This window comes from Typopeltis vanoorti, chromosome 10, assembly GCF_054136105.1.
Source record: "Typopeltis vanoorti isolate ZY-2024b chromosome 10, IOZ_Tvanoo_1.0, whole genome shotgun sequence".
NCBI lineage: Eukaryota > Metazoa > Arthropoda > Arachnida > Uropygi > Thelyphonidae > Typopeltis > Typopeltis vanoorti.
Genome location: NC_143558.1, coordinates 82,409,782 through 82,428,433, shown reverse-complemented (window position 1 = coordinate 82,428,433; position 18,652 = coordinate 82,409,782). Strand labels below are relative to the sequence as shown.

Genomic DNA, 18,652 nt, shown 5'->3' with positions numbered 1-18,652 from the left:
TTACTATTTTTGCCATTATAACATCTCATATAATTATAAGAGTGACATTTTACCGTTTTTCTCCCACACGAGAAACAGAAATAAGGTGGTAATAATATTGTTGATTCTGCCAAACTTCATTGTAGCAGAAATTTTTATTACAAAACTTTGTAATATATATATATATATATATATCTCCGAAACAAGAAATTTGGAACCCATATCACATCAATGTTGAGTGTTGGCAAGGTGAAAATGTTCCCGTTATTATTTATATATTTCATTTATTAACTAGGGGGCTATGCCCAACCCCCCCTGTTCTGGTATGGTAGACCAGTTCTCCTTCAATTGTGATAACTCGAAAGGGGGTTCAGCCACTGAATTCTGATGACTCGAATTTTGAAGACTCGACACTCAGGGTAACCCCTGAGTTTCAAAACATTTCGATAAACATGACATAAAAAAGCTTATCATTTTATATATATATAGGGTAGATTTTATTTCATTATTTTTTTGATGAAATACTTTACCTGGAATACTCTTTCCAGTTTCTCTGTGTCAAAAAAGAACTGAAAAATTAGCCTTCAAGATGAAAAAGAAACAGTGCATTCGGGTATCCCTCTATCAATATTTGTAGTCCTGAAAAGGACTGTTTTGATGGCCTTGAAAACAAACATTTTTTATTTCATACTGTTCAGAATTTAAAATTCTTGAACAGCGTGGAACACCTTGAAGCAAGGGTAAACACACAAAGCAATTTTACACTCAGGGCACCAGATTTTTGTTTCCTTTCTGATATTTTTTTTATTACATACATAATATTTGGGTGGAGGTTTTTTTTTTATTAGCAGTTGGTGGTAGATTTTCGGGATAATAGTTGGAGTTAGCAGCGTTCAACCTCAGATGTCTGGCAGGATTTCCTGTTTTTCTGCTTGCTGAAGAAGGTGCATGTGCATGCAGCAATGCTTTCGCAATTTCTATTCTGTATTCTAGATATGTTATGGTAGACAAACATTTTTTCTTGTACAGGAGGAAACTGTTCCAAATAACAAAATCCAAACACTTCAAAATTCAAATAACATGTCCAAACACTTTTTTGTAATATTTTTTATGCTGTTTCCTCATTACAGAGTAGAATGATAGCTGCTGATCGCACCTGTCGACTCAACCCATAGTGTCGTTGTATGCACACACAGCAATGGGTTTTTCTTTCTTCAAACCATGCTTCTCCACGGATTCCGCTGATGGATTGTGCAGGGAAGATAGCAGAAAAACATCTTTTTTGTCTTTCCAACGTAGTGCAAAGACTTTCCCTCGCTGATAAGTTCGGATTTCCCCCTTCGATAGCTTTCCTGAAGCCAGATCTGGAGGCATATTTCGCCTTTTTGTATTTACATACCATAACTATCTGTAAGATGCTGTAAAAGCAAATCAGCGAGTTCAGGACACATGTATAGTAATTATCCATTATAATTCATTATAATGGCAATATCATTATAATAGCAATTATCCATTATCCTTTCCCCAGTAAAGGGTCTAGTAACTGTATTACTGCACGCATCGACAAGGGGAGATCCGAATATTTATCGTGCTCGATTACAGTTTGCTTTCCCGTATAAGGTTTGAAATCCCAAAGATATCCACTTTTCGATTCGCAAAGCATAAAAAATTTTACTCCATACTTCGCTTTCTTTTTGGGAATATACTGCTTACATTTCAGTCCACCTTTGAATGGCATAAGGCTTTCATCGATACTCAAGTCTCTCTCAGGAATGTAGAGTGATCTACATTTTTGACGGATTTTCATCAGAAAATCATAAATTTTGTTGAGGACTGGGCAAGGATGTGTTGCCTGATCGTATTCTTCATTATTCTGAAAATGCAAATACTTCATGATGAGACTGAATTGTTTTTCAGTCATAACATCACGAAACATTGGCGTGTTCAGAATCCAGTCTGTAGACCAATACATTTCGAGAGCGGGCTTTCGAAATGTATTTCGAAACTTCGGGTTTTTCACTTTCTTTATTCTGATATTGCATTTGAAGGATGACAGTGGTTTTAAATATTAATTTCACCCCTGTATCCGAATATCACATATTTCCTGAATTATAATAATCACGAAATATGTATATTGTGTGATTTATAATTTGCTAATTTATAATAATCACCACATAGTTTCAGTATCGAAAAATTAAAGTTATGTGGAACAATTATTTCTAGAACAATTATTTCAATATTACTAGAGAAAAATAACGTATTAAATAAAAACTGTACCTATGTTTCATAACAGTTTTCGGGTGTGTGATAGTAATGCAACGAGGGGGGGGGGTTAAACTATCAGAGGCGAAATAAAGTTCAATTCTATTGTAAAAATATGGAAATAAACTTTCACATTTGATATACATATTTTGAATGATAAAAATAAGCAAATGTATCGCTTTCTTTAAAAATTGGAGAATAAAATATCTGAATTATGCAGAAAATATAAATTTAAATCATAACTGTTAATTTCATTTTGTAATGACCAATTATACAAGGAAACCAAGATAGTGAAAGTACAGATTACTATACAACATGAAGAAAAAATTTAGTAATATGATTAAAGAATTTCATGTTATTCTCTATAAAGCAAAGTTGCTCAAGCGTGTCCTAAAGGAAATCTGTTAAGTATTATTCGATTTCCATGGTTTTGTACAAAAATAAAATTAATATAACCTGGAACGTCGGCAGCCGGTTTTCTTTTCTTTTTTTAAAAGAATATTCCAAATAATTATCGTGAATTAATTTCTTCGAGAACAAAGAAAAATCTTTTGTCTAGTAGCGATTAGAAAAAAATTAGCGCAAAAAAATAAAAAATTAAATTGGTTAAGTGAAGAAATTATGCAAGACCTTTATTTTGCCCAGAAATTAAAATTGTATTGTACAATAAAAAGAGAAAACAAAAATATAAATAATTTCTCTATTTTTAGTCTATCATATATAACTAAAATCCAGTTCACCAGCATGGAACAAGAAAGTCCGTTTCTTGTTACAGGCAACTGAGAGGCAGCTACGAATTGGAGATAATCCGATTAACATTTCTCTTCAGCGTGAGGGTTTATCACACCTTCTAATGGACATGACAGTCAAATTGCACTTCTTATCCAGGTTCTTTAAACAGGTGGGCTGAATCTTATCCAGATTTATTTGGACGTCTATAGACGCCGTAGCCTGTAGGAAGGTTAACCACTTCAAAACTTCAATTACTTTTGAAGATTGATATTCACAATAATCATCTTTTCAATCTTCGATTACTTTTGAAGATTGAGAAGATGTTTATTGTGGTTGTATGTTTGTTCTGTTGAATTTATGTAAATGAGAGGATCTGAAAAAACAAGAAACCTTAAACTTATTACTTGGTCTCCATTTCCCTAGCATTTGTGTCAGCATGATTGGCCAAGTGGTTAGCATAACTGCTCTCAAGCCAAGAGGCTGCAGGTTCGAATCCTGCCAAGAGCGTGGATGTTTGTTATTGTCCTACTAAATAATTACCATGCATCCTGGTATAGCATGACCTTTGATATCTTTGCTCAAAAAACAAACAAACAAACATCCCAGCATTTGTAGAATAATGTTGAATGCTAACCACTCGGCCAGCCAGGCTGGCTGGCCAAGTGGTTAGCGTATCCGCTCTCCAGCCAAAAGGCTGCAGGTTTGAATCCCGTCAAGGGCATGGATGTTTGTGATTGTCTGTGGAAATAATAGTGGTGGTGGTCAGCGGTAGATGCCGTTGGTGTAGTCACAGTCAGTTGGTGGATTGAGTGGTAGAGACAGAGTTGTAGAGCAGGTGACCTCCCTTGATGAGTCTTTGAACTCACTGGAGGTGTCAAATAATAATAATAATTGTATCACTCTTTCCATCATATCATATCATTCTCATTCTACTATATGCATAAAAATAAAGGGCAGTTAACTGTATATGACATTTCTAGTTATATGTGCATTTTCAAAATTATTTATTTATAAATTAAACTTCCTTCTTTTATTTAAGAAATTAACAAAAACATTATTTGAAGGAAAGTCTTGTGAAGTCTGATCTTTGTTTTTAATTTTAATCAGTATGATAATGTCAGAATTACCTGTATACTTTCTTGTATTTTCCTTATTTCTTTTCCCTTCTATTTTTTAAAATTTATTATTATAACTTTTAAGGTTTGTTTTGTAAAATGTAAAATGCACCTGTTAGTCATTTTTTCATCTTTGTGCAGTTATTACAGGATTCTGGCTGAATGGATGTTGCTAGCATTTAGTATTTGGAATCCTTAAGAAAAATTGAGCATCAAAATTGTTAATTTCACTTAAACCATCAATATAGCAAAATATATTAAAATTATATTGTAATAAGTTTGCTCTGGCTGAATGGAATGGAATAAAATTTTGAAATCAGAATAGCACAAGAATTCATTGCAGTTCAATTTTAATTTCACTCACATTATTTTTATTGGCAAACAATTTGAACAATATCAGTAATCTTTACCTTACTGGGTTCGATGATTATTGTTAGTATTTAGTATAATAACTATTGTTAGTTAATATATCTGTCAAAATTTGGCAGTTTTAATCAGGCCATTTTTCATGGCAACATTAGAAAAAAAATATGTCTAGATTACATACTAGGACTAACTTTTTCTATTTCTTTTTGTCAGGTGCGGTCTAATGGAACCATAGACAAATAAGTCATATTGTTTAATTTCCCATTCTTCTGATTTGCATTATAATTTTTGATATACTTGTTAGATATTGAAAAAAAGTTTATAAAAAAAAAGTATTATTACTTGATGGCATTCATTGAACAACATAACTCTGTAGAAGAAATCATGATATTTCTCACAAAAGCAGCAGAAATGTTGGCCATCAAAAAATTTTACCTGCATTATATGTAAGCAATTGTGGGTTCATGTCTTTTCAGTAATTTTTTTATATTTTTCATTCCAAATCCATGTTTATTAGTTAAACATAATCTGGTTTAGCTTATGCAAATTTTCTAATAAATATAAAATCTTCACCTCAGTATCAAGGACATCGTCAGTATGACACCATCCTTGATACTGGGAGATGAGATCTAGATTTTTCTCTTATGATGCAGTATGTGGTTGACATGGTTTGCCTTTGGAGGTAGTGTGAATGAATTCACAAAAAGGTATCACAGCTAGTGTGGGTGATATGTAGCCTCCCTTGATGAGTTCCTGAATCTCTGTAGGTCTCTGATGATAATACTAACAGAAACGATCGTTATGGCTGCAGATTTAAATGCACAATTTAGGAAACAGATACTATCAGCTATATTTTGAAAATTAACAAACCACTGCAGGATACATATGCAGTTAAAATTATTACAGTTAAGCAGACAATGAAATTAGAATAAATAACACATTTTACCTGCATGAAGGTAAAGCCACAGTTAGTTATGGACACTGCAAATTACAAATGAAAAATATCTCTTCTTATTATGTTATAGGTCAGCATACCAGGAAATAGCTCACAACTCCACCAACAGTCAACTGAAAAAATTTAAATCAGTTAGATGACGTCGTAAGCCAGGGGTTTTCAACCTTTCAGACAGTACGCACCGCATTAAAAATTTCAATGAAGCCTGCAGGCCACTAAGCTATACTGCGGTATTTAGAATTGTAAGATGCTTTTCAGATTCACAAGGAACACTGTGCATTTGATACCTTAGATAAAATCCTATAAAAATAAACTCAGCTTTAAGAGCATAGGTAGGAGTCGGGTTCATCATAAGTAAATATAATCAATACTTGAAAAAATATAATTTAATGAAGAAAACATTCATTTTTTACAATGTCAATGGGCAACTTGGCAATGTTTTTCCTTGACCAGCTTGTCGATGTTGGCATCAATGTTGGAAGTCACTATGTGCAGAGTATTCTCAAGATGTTGGTCTGTAATCTGAGTTCTTGTCTTGGACTTCACATGCTTCATTCTGGAGAAGAACTGCTCACATAAGTATGTGCTTCCTAACAAAGCGCACATCTTCAAAGCATGCTGGCGAAGATTAGGGAATGCATCCTCGGAAATGTAATCTTTGTAAAATGTAAGCAAGGGCTTGTCGAATAATTTTTCTCTCAAAGAAGAGTTGTTTTGGAGTTCAAGCAACTCCATTTGTACTGAGCCTGGCATTTTGGCAGCATTGACACTGAATGGCATTGAAAATAAATCTAAAGAAGATTGTTGGTTACAAAAATCACTAAATCTCTCTTCGAACTCGCTTCGCAACACGGCTAATTTTGTAGCGTATTCATCAAGAGGTGAACAGTTGGATTCAGCGAGAAGCCGAAAATCAGTTAAATCTTTTTTTACAAGTTGTGCCTCCCAAAGGTTGAGCTTGGCCACAAAAGCTTTGATGTGTAATGAAACAGAGTGTGCACCAGTTGATCTTTGGATTGTAACCGCGTATTTAGGTTATTCATATGCAAAGAGATGTCACTCACAAAGGCAAAGTCTGTCATCCACTTCGGATCGTTAAATTCTGCAACCGGATTCCCCTTGGTTTGCATGAACTGCTGTATTTCGCTCCTTAAGCAAAGACTTTTGAGAACTTTCCCTCTGCTCAGCCAACGCAGATCACTATGATAAAACCACATTGCTGTGATCTGCTTTGCACTCTTGGGTCAAAAACTCTTGGAATTGATGATGATTCAGTCCTCTTGCCCTAATAATGTTGATGACAGTCACAATAACTTTCATGACATTCTCAAGTTCAATAGTTTTTCGCACACAAATTCTCCTGGTGGATTAAGCAGTGGTAATGGACGAAATCTTTCCCTTCTAGTTCTGGTTCTTTCCGTAGCAGCACAACAAACCCTTCGTTCTTTCCCACCATAGCAGGGGCACCATCAGTTATCACACCCTCGAGGTTGGTTAAGCTGAGTTTGAAATCACTGGAGTGTTTTCTTGACGGCTTCAAGAATATCAGTGCCTTTCGTTGTTCCCTTCATAGGTACGAGCACTAGCAGTTCTTCTGTCACATTGAATTGTTGATCAGTGCCATGAGCAAAGATAGCCAGTTGTGCTGTATCCTTCACATCTCTGGTCTCATCTGAAGCAAGTGAATATGACGTAAATTCGGACGACCATTTTTTTTAAAGTTCCTTCAATGTCATTGGCAAATTCTTCAACATGTTGTGTTAAAGTTACCTTACCCCAAACAAACTTGGTTTTTTAAACACGTCCTTATTATTTGGACACGGAATATCCCCAAAAGTGATGGGACACTCTTTCACAAACTCGCCGTCCAAGAAGGCTTTTGAGTTTTTAGCAATTTTTTCAGCTATTACATAACTTACTTTGACACACGCTTCACTCTCTTCCCTCTGCCTTTTAAATGTACTGTGCTGGCATTTTAAATCAATTTGGAGACGGTTCACTTTGTCCACATTGAAGCCGCCCTTGAAGGTGATCGAAATTGGACACATGCTTTGTCTCATAGTGTCAATTTATATTGTATTCTTTTGATACTGACACTGACTTATAAAAAATTAAATGCACTGGTTTATCGTTGATCGGTACAAATTGGTCCACTTTTCATTAAAAACCCGACAAGAATCACATGATTTACGCTTTTTACTCGTAGACGCCATAGTGATAGAAGGTGAACCCAAAAAAATTATCCAAAATGGCCGTGTAACAGTTATTATCCACTGAATATGTCTCACATTAATGAAAAAAGTCTGGCAATATGAAACAACAATAGGCCATGGCTGACATGACAAACCTGCATGCGTTTATACACGAATATCACACTGTTCACGACTGATGACTGTGGATGAGATCCTCTTGGATTTATATGAAAATAACAAAGTATCGGGAACCTTCGAGATGTATCTGGAAGACACTATACAGCACACTCGAACAAACTACTGCTTCATCCATCTACCTGTGATTAGTACTAGTGCTTAAGTACTGCTTGCTGCTGGTAGATGGCTGAAGAAGCATGTCTATTTAATATTTATTTTATAGGATTTTATGTAAAGTATAAATGCACAGCTTTCCTTGTGAATCTGGAAAGCATCTTACAATTCTAAATACCACACTATAGCTTAGTGGCCCGTGGACTTCATTGAAATTATTTTTTATTTAATTGCGTTTTAACGTTAAGTAGTTATTTATTCAAAATGGCTGGTGGGCCACGGCAAAGAGCTCCACGGGCCATGCGTTGAAGACCCCTGTATTTCCGTAAGCCTTGATGGAAATAAACTAAAAACTTATTTTGCTAGAATCTTTCACTTCTATGTTTCCACAAGGAAGGCATTCCTCTTCATGCATTTGTTGACTGTATAGGTTCCCCGACATATTGCATAGCAAAGTTTTTGGCACATTTATTAAAAGCTCATATTGGTAATTCCCCTCTCTTTCGTAAAACATTCCACCGATTTTCTGGGTAAAGTGAAAAACGTGTCCATAGAGCCTAACGATATAATGGCAAGTTTCGATATTCAATAACATTTTCACAAATGTACCCCTAGAAGACTCACTTCATTTCCTCTCACAAGCATTTTCACCAGATATAGTGAAATTATTTGACTTCATCATTCACTCTGGTTACTTTCTTTTTCAAAACAGAATACAGAATCTACAGGCAAGTTGAAGGAACTAGAATTGGAAGTCCTCTCTCTCTCTCCTCCTCTTGCACAACTTCTATTTGGAGCATTTATAAGACATTCTTTTCTCGTTGATATATCCTCAGTCTTCATTTTGGGTATCTATATAGATGACATTTCTAGCAAGCATAAACAATCTACATCTATGAATTAATATTATTATGGAAGTAAAAAAAGAAAAAATTAATCTTTGACATCCGACTCCTCCACTTATCGTCAGGTGAACTAATTACTTCTGTTTTTTGAAAGGTAGCATTCAACAGCAATCAGCTCACCATCCCTCTCAGAATATTGGAATTATCTAAACTCTATTATGATGTGCTCACATCATTTGCAGTATGCCACAACTACAGCAATAACTTTTAAACATCAAATTATATATGAAACACGATTCCTTCCCAAAATGGACCACACAATGTCTTTTGGATTCCTATATTTCTAGCTCAGATAACAAGGAAACAATATATATATATATATATATATATATATATATATATATATATATATATATATATATATATATATATATATATATATATATATAGGGCCCCTATTCCATACATTTTTGGCATCTCAGAACCAGTTTCTAGAATTCTTAAGAAGTACAATCTAATAGCCACATTTATTCCAATCAACAAAGTATCATCATGGTTCCCATCTTCTAAAGATTAATGTTCCCCTCTTGCTCTTCCTGGCATCTATCAAGTTACTTGTGATGTCACCTTTCATAATTTGGATGAAATGGATGTTCAAGTAGGAAAAAAATAATACAAGAACACCAGTCTTATATTATCAATAGGAAGTCTGAGAAATCGAGCCTCACAAAATGTGGAATAGATACACACCATAATATCATATGGTCTGAAACACTAACTCCATTGCTGTCGCTATAAATTCTCACATTTATTTAAAGAAAGCAATGAAGTTTTAATTCATCATGTGAACTTGAATCGGAACAACTGCCTCTCAATATGAAAGATATAGGCGAGTCTTATTTTAATTACACATAGTTTTAATTAATAATTTTATAATACCATATAATTTTGTAATACCATATAAAATGAATTCCTGTTTAATTAACAGATTCACAGAATTATTTTATTACCACATAAAATGCTGCAAAAAAAAAAAATAATCTTTCATGGCATCTGAATAGTGACCTCACCTACCTAGCTGTAGAAAGCTGAACACTTGTTCTCTCTGTGTGTGTGTGTGTGTGTGTGTGTGTGTGTGTGTGTGTGTGTGTGTGTGTGTGTGTGTGTGTGTGTGTGTGTGTCGATTCACTTTGTTACTGCTTGGTGAAAATGAAATTTAGCTTCAACATTTGAAAAGTTCTAAATATTTTAGAAGGCAGAAGAGGACATTGTTTCTGTATTAAGAAAAAAGAGGAAAAAATGAAAAACATTTACTTCCAAATATCCTTTTGTAAATATTTCATATTAATATGCTAGCTGAAAAATAGAAACTTTGTTTGTTTGACAGGCACATTAAGTTATCCAATGTTATATTATTAAGCTTCTATGTATTGTTTATTTATATGATATTCTAACATATTGCTTTTGAATTGCTGATTAGGCCATTTGTGTGAGTACAAGTTGGGCAGCTGTATCAACTGATAGAAGAATTATTCGTTTCTTTACCATAAGTGGAGTGCAGTGTGAAGTTTTAAGTATTCCTGGACCTGTTGTTTGTATGGCTGGTCATGACAAAACTTTGGCAATAGTTTACCATCAAGGTTTGGGTGTGTATTTTCTGAAATATTTCTATTACATAATATATAATACATAATACTATATATTATGTATTATATATTACAATTAATTTCTAAATAAAGCTGAAGAAAGCTGTAGAAATATAAATATTATATAAACATTAATATTTCACATTTATACATACACTATACAGAGTAATTTATTATTATTATTTATGCATTGTTAGCAATTTTTGAAACTGTTATAAATGTTTCTTAATCAGTAGCAGTCAATGACTCAAAAAATTGCCATTCATACTCATACAATACCTGCGATACTCGTTTTGCTCATGACTTGTGACTCTAAAGCTTCACCCAATTGCTTGGGTGAAGTTTTAAAGATTGCTATATTACATTATGAAAGCAGCTTTCATTTTATGCCATGTAAAGACTGCGGTTTCGAATCCTGATGTGGGCATGGATGTTTGTGATTGTCTGTGAAAATACTAGTGGTGATGATGGGCGGTAGATGGCATTGGTATAGATGAGGATGGTAGTTACGGTTCGTTGTAGTTGGTGGATTGAGTGGTGGAGACAGAGACCTGTAGAGTAGGTGCCCTCCCTCGATGAGTGTTTAGACTCCCTGGATGGATCACGTAATAATCATAATAATAATAAAAGATTCTCAGGAGAGTTTTACTGTTCTGTATAATGAAATGATTACTTGTGGAAATAGTTTCTATCATCAGACATATGCAAACAACCTTTATTTGCTAAATTAAGTTTTAGTTCCTTGATTAATAAACCAGTGACCACCACTTTTAATCTATTTTAAACTGAAACAAAATTAAATTAGAAGAAAAGCAATGTAGGTTGCTTTTCTTCTAAGATACTTGAGATTCTTCTTAGATACTTAAGTATCTAAATATTTTTCATATGTCATACTTTATAAATTCATTTTCTGCAGTTAAAGAGGTTTCCACCCCCACCCCACCCCTCCTTCCTCAGTAGGATTGATAATCCTGTGGAAAATTTAAAAAAAACTTGAAATTGACTGTCTCAAAAACTCCATATATTACAGGAAATGAAGTGTAGTCTATGTATACTACACACATCAATATTGCACACAACAAAAACTGTTAAATCCTGCAAATACTTCTTTGTGTATAATGTGTATATTTCCTTGCCTAATCTGTTATCTTGTGATGTACTAGGGTCATCTGAAAAGTTTATTACTCTGCCAAGCGTTTCTTGCCACAAAGCATTTGTGATATTCTTTTTAAGGGGTAATTCACCATTGCTTTCCCCAACCCTCCCTATTTTATCCGGGCTGAGTACCGACATATAGCTATGAATCAGGCATATGGCTGGGCTGTAAATATTCATGGCTGAAAATCTGTGTGTGTGTGTGTGTGTGTTATGAGGGACCCCTCTACCTCTGTATGAGACTGGTTAACTCACCTTTAATTTAAAAGAGACCAGATAAAGGTTCCTCACGCCATGGATGGAAATCAAACCCATGTCTTTCCGACCAAAAGGCTTTGTCTATGCCAACTGAGCTACGGAGGCTATATATACACCCATACAAAACATTTTTAATGTCTTGTATGATTGTATATGATTCTGAGTGTTTTTGTACACATAGTAAAGGAAAAGGTAGTAAAGTTCTTTGAGGCTTGCACTTTTAATTAGTAATCACTAATATAGATTTTGTCACTTGCTACAAAGTAGGCTCTAAGTTGAATTTAATGCACCTTTCATGTGGCAATAAAGAAGCAGAAGAATGGAGAAGAAATACAGTTATATATGTGATGCGACAATTAAATTCCCAGAATGGCCTCGTATATTCATATATGGGATGACTCATAATGGCTTCCTATCCGACATATAGTGAATCAGGCTGGGCCACATGACTGTGCATGTCAAGCCAGTAGTTGACTATATACCGAATAGTAGACTATATATATGTTTGTTGCTATCAGCTGAAAAATGAGTGAACAAAGTTTAGAACAACAGTGCTAAAGTATAAGTGAAATTCTCAATATAATGTAATTTTTGAATAACGGCTTCACACATGAAACTGAAAACCAAATATAATTTATTACTCCTATATATTTCACTCAATACGTCATGGGCTTGTTTCATGGAGAAGGCAAAAAAACTGGTAACACCATTTAAATTTTGAATGCAAGAATGAGTAATTTGGCATGCTATAATAATATCATGTGTCTCAGTTGCATCTTTACATTAGGAGGAAAACACTATTAAGAATTCAGAGACATTGGAAAAAAAAGATGTAAACTAGTAAATCATTTAAAAATAAATAAATGAAAATATAAAGCATTATAACCAATTAACAGCAATCACTTCCCAAAACTTACAAATACAATATAGCCTGTCCAATTAAGATTAGGCTGGTGGCATAGGGATTCACATGATTTAAAAAATAGACAGTCAGATTGGAATCTACTGTTGTGTAGCATCTTGGTACAGTTCCAGTGAACTCTGTGTCTAGTGACAATGTCATGAGAAGCAAGGCTTGAACTTTCAGAATCCAAAAAACTTATTTTCGAGTATTTCGGTTTGGTCAGCTTTGTTGTGTCAGCTGCCTTCTCTGTTGCCTCGAAAAATCCCTCCACTTCTTCCTTATTAGAACCTTCTGTAGGAGACCATAAGCACAAATAAGTCTCATTGTCCAGTTCCCTATTCTGTTATTAGTCCACATCACTCTACTTGACACTGCATGTCATTCGCTAAGATTATCCTCATATTTAATGCTTAATATTATAGCTACTCTGGCTTTTCCCTGATTGTTATTTCCTGGATATAACATTTGTATTTGCTGCTTGGAAAAATCTCACCTGTTTTTGTCTTCTTTGTTTTGCTAACATCTATTATGTCGATCTGGTACTTATCTAATTCTTCTGCTAGTTCCATTTCTTTTCATTAATGCATCTTATGTTGATAGTGCCAATCTTGATCTCTGCAGCTGTTGAGTTAGGTTTGAGTTTTTCCAGTAGCTGACTTTTCACTGATTGCCATGGTTCTCTGATGAAAAGAACGGGGACCTTGTTTAACTGGGTGATGCCTTAGCTGGCATGAACTTCCATCATGTTATACCAATATTTTGAGTTATGGAAGCCATTAAGAATGCAATTTGGTCAACTAAATCCCAGATTGCTAGCCCATCCTTGTTCATTCAGTATCCAGGTAGATACCCAACAGGGTGCACTATGAGATACTATGAGATACTTAAGGCTCAAGGCTGAATAACTTGGAGGAGACACCACATGAGGAACCAACTCACATTATTTTATTTGTATCCAAAATCTAAAAGAAAAATGATATTATCATGAATAATCATAACAATTTAATTGCAAAGTTACCTATACTTATTACAGTATGACAATTCTGATGAGTGCTTGCTAAATGAAATTCTACAGTTGTCAACATTTTTAATAGTAAACTTATCTTATCCAGTGGCTTTAACAGGCTTTTAAGTGCCGACAACCTTCCAAGCATGCTTGGATTTCATAACCGAAATACAAGGATAAGATGGTCTGCCCTATGCCTCTAAGTATATATGACTGTTGTAATCCATGTGCGTTCACGGGGCCGGTTTGCCGTCTTGCGGGATGAAAAACCCCAAATAAACTGGCAGAAAAAAAACCCTGCTGTCCACATCAAAGACCAGCTAACTTGACTATGGCAGAGAAGATCCTTAAGTTCCTAATGTCGTCGATGGGAATCGAACCTAGGACACTCCTTCCCCAGGTATATGGTTGCGAAGCACAAAGCCACTAGGCTAACTGCGCGGTTTCCGGTAGGATTTTGATAGAAGAAGTTTTAAGTAAGCAAAAGGATAGATTTAAGTAAACAACTAATTAAGTATAAATTAAACACAAATTAAATATAGTAAATTAACAATAAAACACACTTTTTAACAATGGCACAGCCAGTAGGATTTTAAATGAGAAAGGATTTAATCAAGAAACAAATTAAGTATAAACGAAGAGAATAGGAGATAAAGTATAAATCATAAATTAAGGTTAATAGGGAATAATCACTATAAGTTGGTCTTGGATTCGTAACAGACAGCCAGGCATTTGTTGGAATATCAAAGAGTGTGGAAAAGGGAGATTTTAAGTTTGTAAGATGAATGCAGGTATGCCTCAACCATCAAGCTCAGATTTAGATGACTCTGAATTCGTGAGGACTATAAATCCTCAACAGGTCTTTCCTCGGTTCTCAGGGGAGGAATCTGATGACATTCTAGCATTTCTTGAGTACATAGAAGAACTAAGGAGAATTGGTAGATGGAGTGAGCTCCAACTGCTAATTCTTCTCAGAAGTAAGCTTATTGGGAAGGCAAGGACATACTTTTATTCCTTGCCTGTCTTAAAAGAAACTAGAGATTACAATAAATTTAAGGAGGTCCTAATATACTAGTTCTCTAAAGTAAGGAATGTGGGACCAAATCTATGGAAGCTCCAGAAGATGGTACAGAAAGACAAGGAAAGTGTGTCAGATTACCATAACCGATTCTTAGCTCTTGCCAATATGTTAAGCATCTCTGACGAAGACGCCACCATCTTAACTGGGCAGTCTTCCAACATTTTAGAGGGGGATTGAGACAAGAACTGAAGGAAACAGCATTTGGGAGGGACATAACTAATTTAGAGGAGTGCTTGAAAGCAGTCAGACAAAGAGAGCAACTGCTTGGAGACATTTGTCCTGCAGCCTCAATTAGGTCCATCAATGTCATTAGAGAAGAGAGAAACAGCATAAGAGATCAGGACACTAAAGTAGATAATACAGAAAAGAGAGAAAAGAGGGCACAGAAAGGATGTGAAGTTAATAGACCTGAGATAGTCTTCCAGGTTGCAAACAGCAGCCCAAGTCTTAGTGAAGTATGCTCATTGATCCAACAAGAAGTAGAGAGATTACAACAGCCCATCATGGAACAACTTGATGCTGTATTGGGTCAACTGACAACAGCTTCAAGGGTAAACCACGAGAACTCCTCATTTCCAGAGGAAAGAATTAATAACATGATCCACCAGGAAGTTGAAAAGATGCAGGCCCCACTTCTGGGTAAAATGGACACGATGATGAGTAAGTTAACAGAGCTGTCAGCTAAATGCAACGGGAATTCTCCTATGTCCTCGGACGGAGATAATTCTAGAGGTTACTCTCGGGAGCCCCCAAGATGCTGTAGCTGCAATAAGTTGGGACATCTAGCCCGTAGTTGTTTCAGCAAACAAGGAAATTCAAAGAACTATCGTTTTGAGGCAAAGTCACATGTAATAGACAGGGTGGAAGGAAAGGGGGACGAAATAAAAAAGAAAATACGGAATTAACAGTTGAAGGAAGGATATGTGGGAGAAACTTTAGGGCATTAGTAGACACAGGCTTCTGTTATCCCTGATAACTACTTCAGGGAGATTGAGCCATATATGAAGGGAAGGGTAAAACACCTAAGAAGGCCCATCAAACTTCTAGGAATATCCTCCACTATCACCCAAGCTACTAAATCTGTGAGGCTGAGAGTGAATTTGCCAAAATTTGGGATATCCGCTTGGCACAATTTTATAGTCCTGCCAAGGAACTCTCTTCCTCACCTAAGAGTGATCCTAGGAAGTGATTTCCTATTTAAGTTTGGATTTTCTTGTAATTTCACTAGAAGGGAAGTTTATTTTCAGAGAAGAAGAAAAGGGAACACTAGGTTCGAAGGGGGATCGCAGGCTAAAGGGGAGGGAGACACTGGGTTAAACACACTCAAAAGTCCAAAGCTGAGTGAGGTCTCCCCGTCAACCGTAAAGGAACCTGAGATAATCAAACCAGAGAAAGAAAAGACTCAAACTGAAGAAGAGGTTGCTATCCGCGAAAGGAGTGAGAACGGGAAGAACACTCTAGAAATTAACTGTGCAGCTGTAAGGCAGACCACGATTAACCCTTTTTGGGAATTCAGGCCCAGAAAGAATGCTAGGTTTATCCCCAGAGAATTGAGGAAGAAGCAAAAAAGGAATTAGAAAAACTTTTTTATAAAAAGAGGGGGACCTTTGTTAGATCCTAAATGAAGGAATCCTGGAAAGAAGTCATTTATTTAGGGTCTAACATATAAAAATTGCAAATATAGAGAAATACCTGCACATCAGTTGTAATTAAAAGTGAAACTTCCTCACTTTATGTAAAAATTTGTATTCTTTATTTTAGCACCTTATATTTAAGCTATTGTGATTAATGTGAGATTTCATTTTTGTATGTCTTAAAAAAAGAGGGATAATGTGAATTATATTTAAGCCTTGCTTAAGCTATGTAAAATCTATTGTGAGTCATCATAAAGCTGTTAAGTATTAATTCCTGGAAGGCCTAAAGCTACACGCGTACAGCGTAACGCTGGCGGGTATAGCTTATTCGGAAAATCACGTAACCATGTATTCCATGAATCCGAGTATATCAGTGTTGTAGTAACGAAGGATAAGCCAAAGGGTGAAATTAGTAAGGATTGTGTGCAAAAGGGGGCTGAAAAAGAGGGCACTCTATAGGAGTATAAGAGGGGGTTGAGCCTGGAACACAAGGCATTCTTTTGATGTATCGTTTTCCTGTTGGGTGGTTCGGAAGTTGGTGGGCAGTTTCACGTAAGGGGGGGGGGAAGTGAAGTCTGTGATGTTGGGCAGTGAGCGTTCGTAAAGAAATGAAGCTGGATTCTATGCAAAGCTGAAGGTAAAAATTCCAGTTCTAGCAGAATCAGGCCGTCCCTGAAAAGTCCCATCGAGTTGTTCCTGAAACGCAAAGATTTTGAGTCTGTTTCCGGCAGAAAGAATGAAGATAGCATAACCCCCTACATTGGCATATAACAGCCAAAATAGATGAGAAATATCCAGACAAACACGTGGTGCAGAACGACGCAGGAAAAAAGACGGTAAGATGCTATTGCTCTAATTTTGTGTGAATGTTCATTAGAAGAAAGAAGATTGTTTACGATTGTGAAATTAAGAACTTTATAGTAAGGAACTCTGTGGACAGTCACTATTTAGAAAGTTAACCTCGTTTGTGAGTAAGAAGAATTGTTTAGGAGATATCTTTTGTAACTTGTATGTGATAGGATTAACTTGATGCGATATGAAAGGTAGAATTTAGTGTCAGTAACATTAGAATGGGTGATAGTTTGTTCTTACGAGTAATACTGCTGGAAGGAATTTAGCTTAACTTATTATCATTTGATTTATATCCCAATGTGTAATTACTGTGTTTAGCATGCCTTATAAGTTCTAGTTAGTTCGAATGTGTTAATCTCTTAGTTCAAGTTTATTTAGTATTGAGCATAATCAAGTGTATGAATTTTGTAATGTGTATTAGATATTCCAATAAACATGTCATATTTCCTGAACCTGAGTCATGCCTGATTACGATTCCAAATTACCACTTATAAAAATAGAACCTATTTTGGTGGGAAGGATTTAGAGAGTGAATATAAAACATAGATTTAGGTCACGACTGCAATAATCTGAATCTATACAGCAGTTTAAATAAGATATTGTGTAAGAAAGCTAAGAATCTAGTATTGTCTCCCTGAGTAAGGATCTTTTCTATTATAGGATACTGGCTGGCACAGCAAAATATAAATTTGCCAGTATCCGAAGAGGAAACAATCCTAGATATAGGAATAAGATTAAAGTAAGAGAAGAAAGAATAAGTAACAAAAGGTGAATATATAACAATAGAGCAGCTGGTAGGAATTTGATCATATAAGGTTTAAGTAAAGGAAGGATGGATATAAAATTAAGTCTTAAATAAGAATAAATCAATATAAATAGAAAGAACAACTTTTTAACAAATCTACCTGGCACAATGCAAAGAATTTGTTGAACTCTTAGAAAACTGTAGTTTTCGAAGATTTTTATAAACAGTAATCTACCTACTATATGCAAAATGATGAATTTTTGTGACACATGGAATTGCACATAATTTTAAAGCACCGTATTTACATCTGCTATTTGAGCACTTTTAAGTGCAGTTCTCCAAGTGTGACTTTGTCCTCCACTCACTCCATCTTTATAAACTTCTCACTGATGAGAGAAAATTAATTTCTAGTTAACATTTTTTGAATCATGGCATGGTCTGTTCTTAGAAGACCCAGATATAAGATCTGACAGGGTAATGTAAACTTTTCATATCTTTAATGAAAACACAAACATCCAAGGAAGGTATGTATAGAATCCTGTATGCACACCCCTTGGGTGTTTATGTTTCATATTTCTCCAACCTTAAAAAAATAAATTCTTATAAGCCATTTCATCAGTTAAAGATTCTGACA

The 18,652-nt window shown here is 35.2% G+C and overlaps 1 protein-coding gene across 1 annotated transcript in view; it reads left to right on the top strand.

The window, feature by feature from the left end:
* The window catches only part of Ctf4 (Chromosome transmission fidelity 4), a 525,719-nt gene that overhangs the window by 336,917 nt on the left and 170,150 nt on the right, over positions 1-18,652 (top strand). Inside the window, exon 17 of the mRNA XM_090398697.1 lies at positions 10,218-10,383. Coding sequence (XP_090254823.1) covers positions 10,218-10,383 — 166 coding nt within the window. The remainder of the gene's footprint in view (positions 1-10,217; positions 10,384-18,652) is intronic.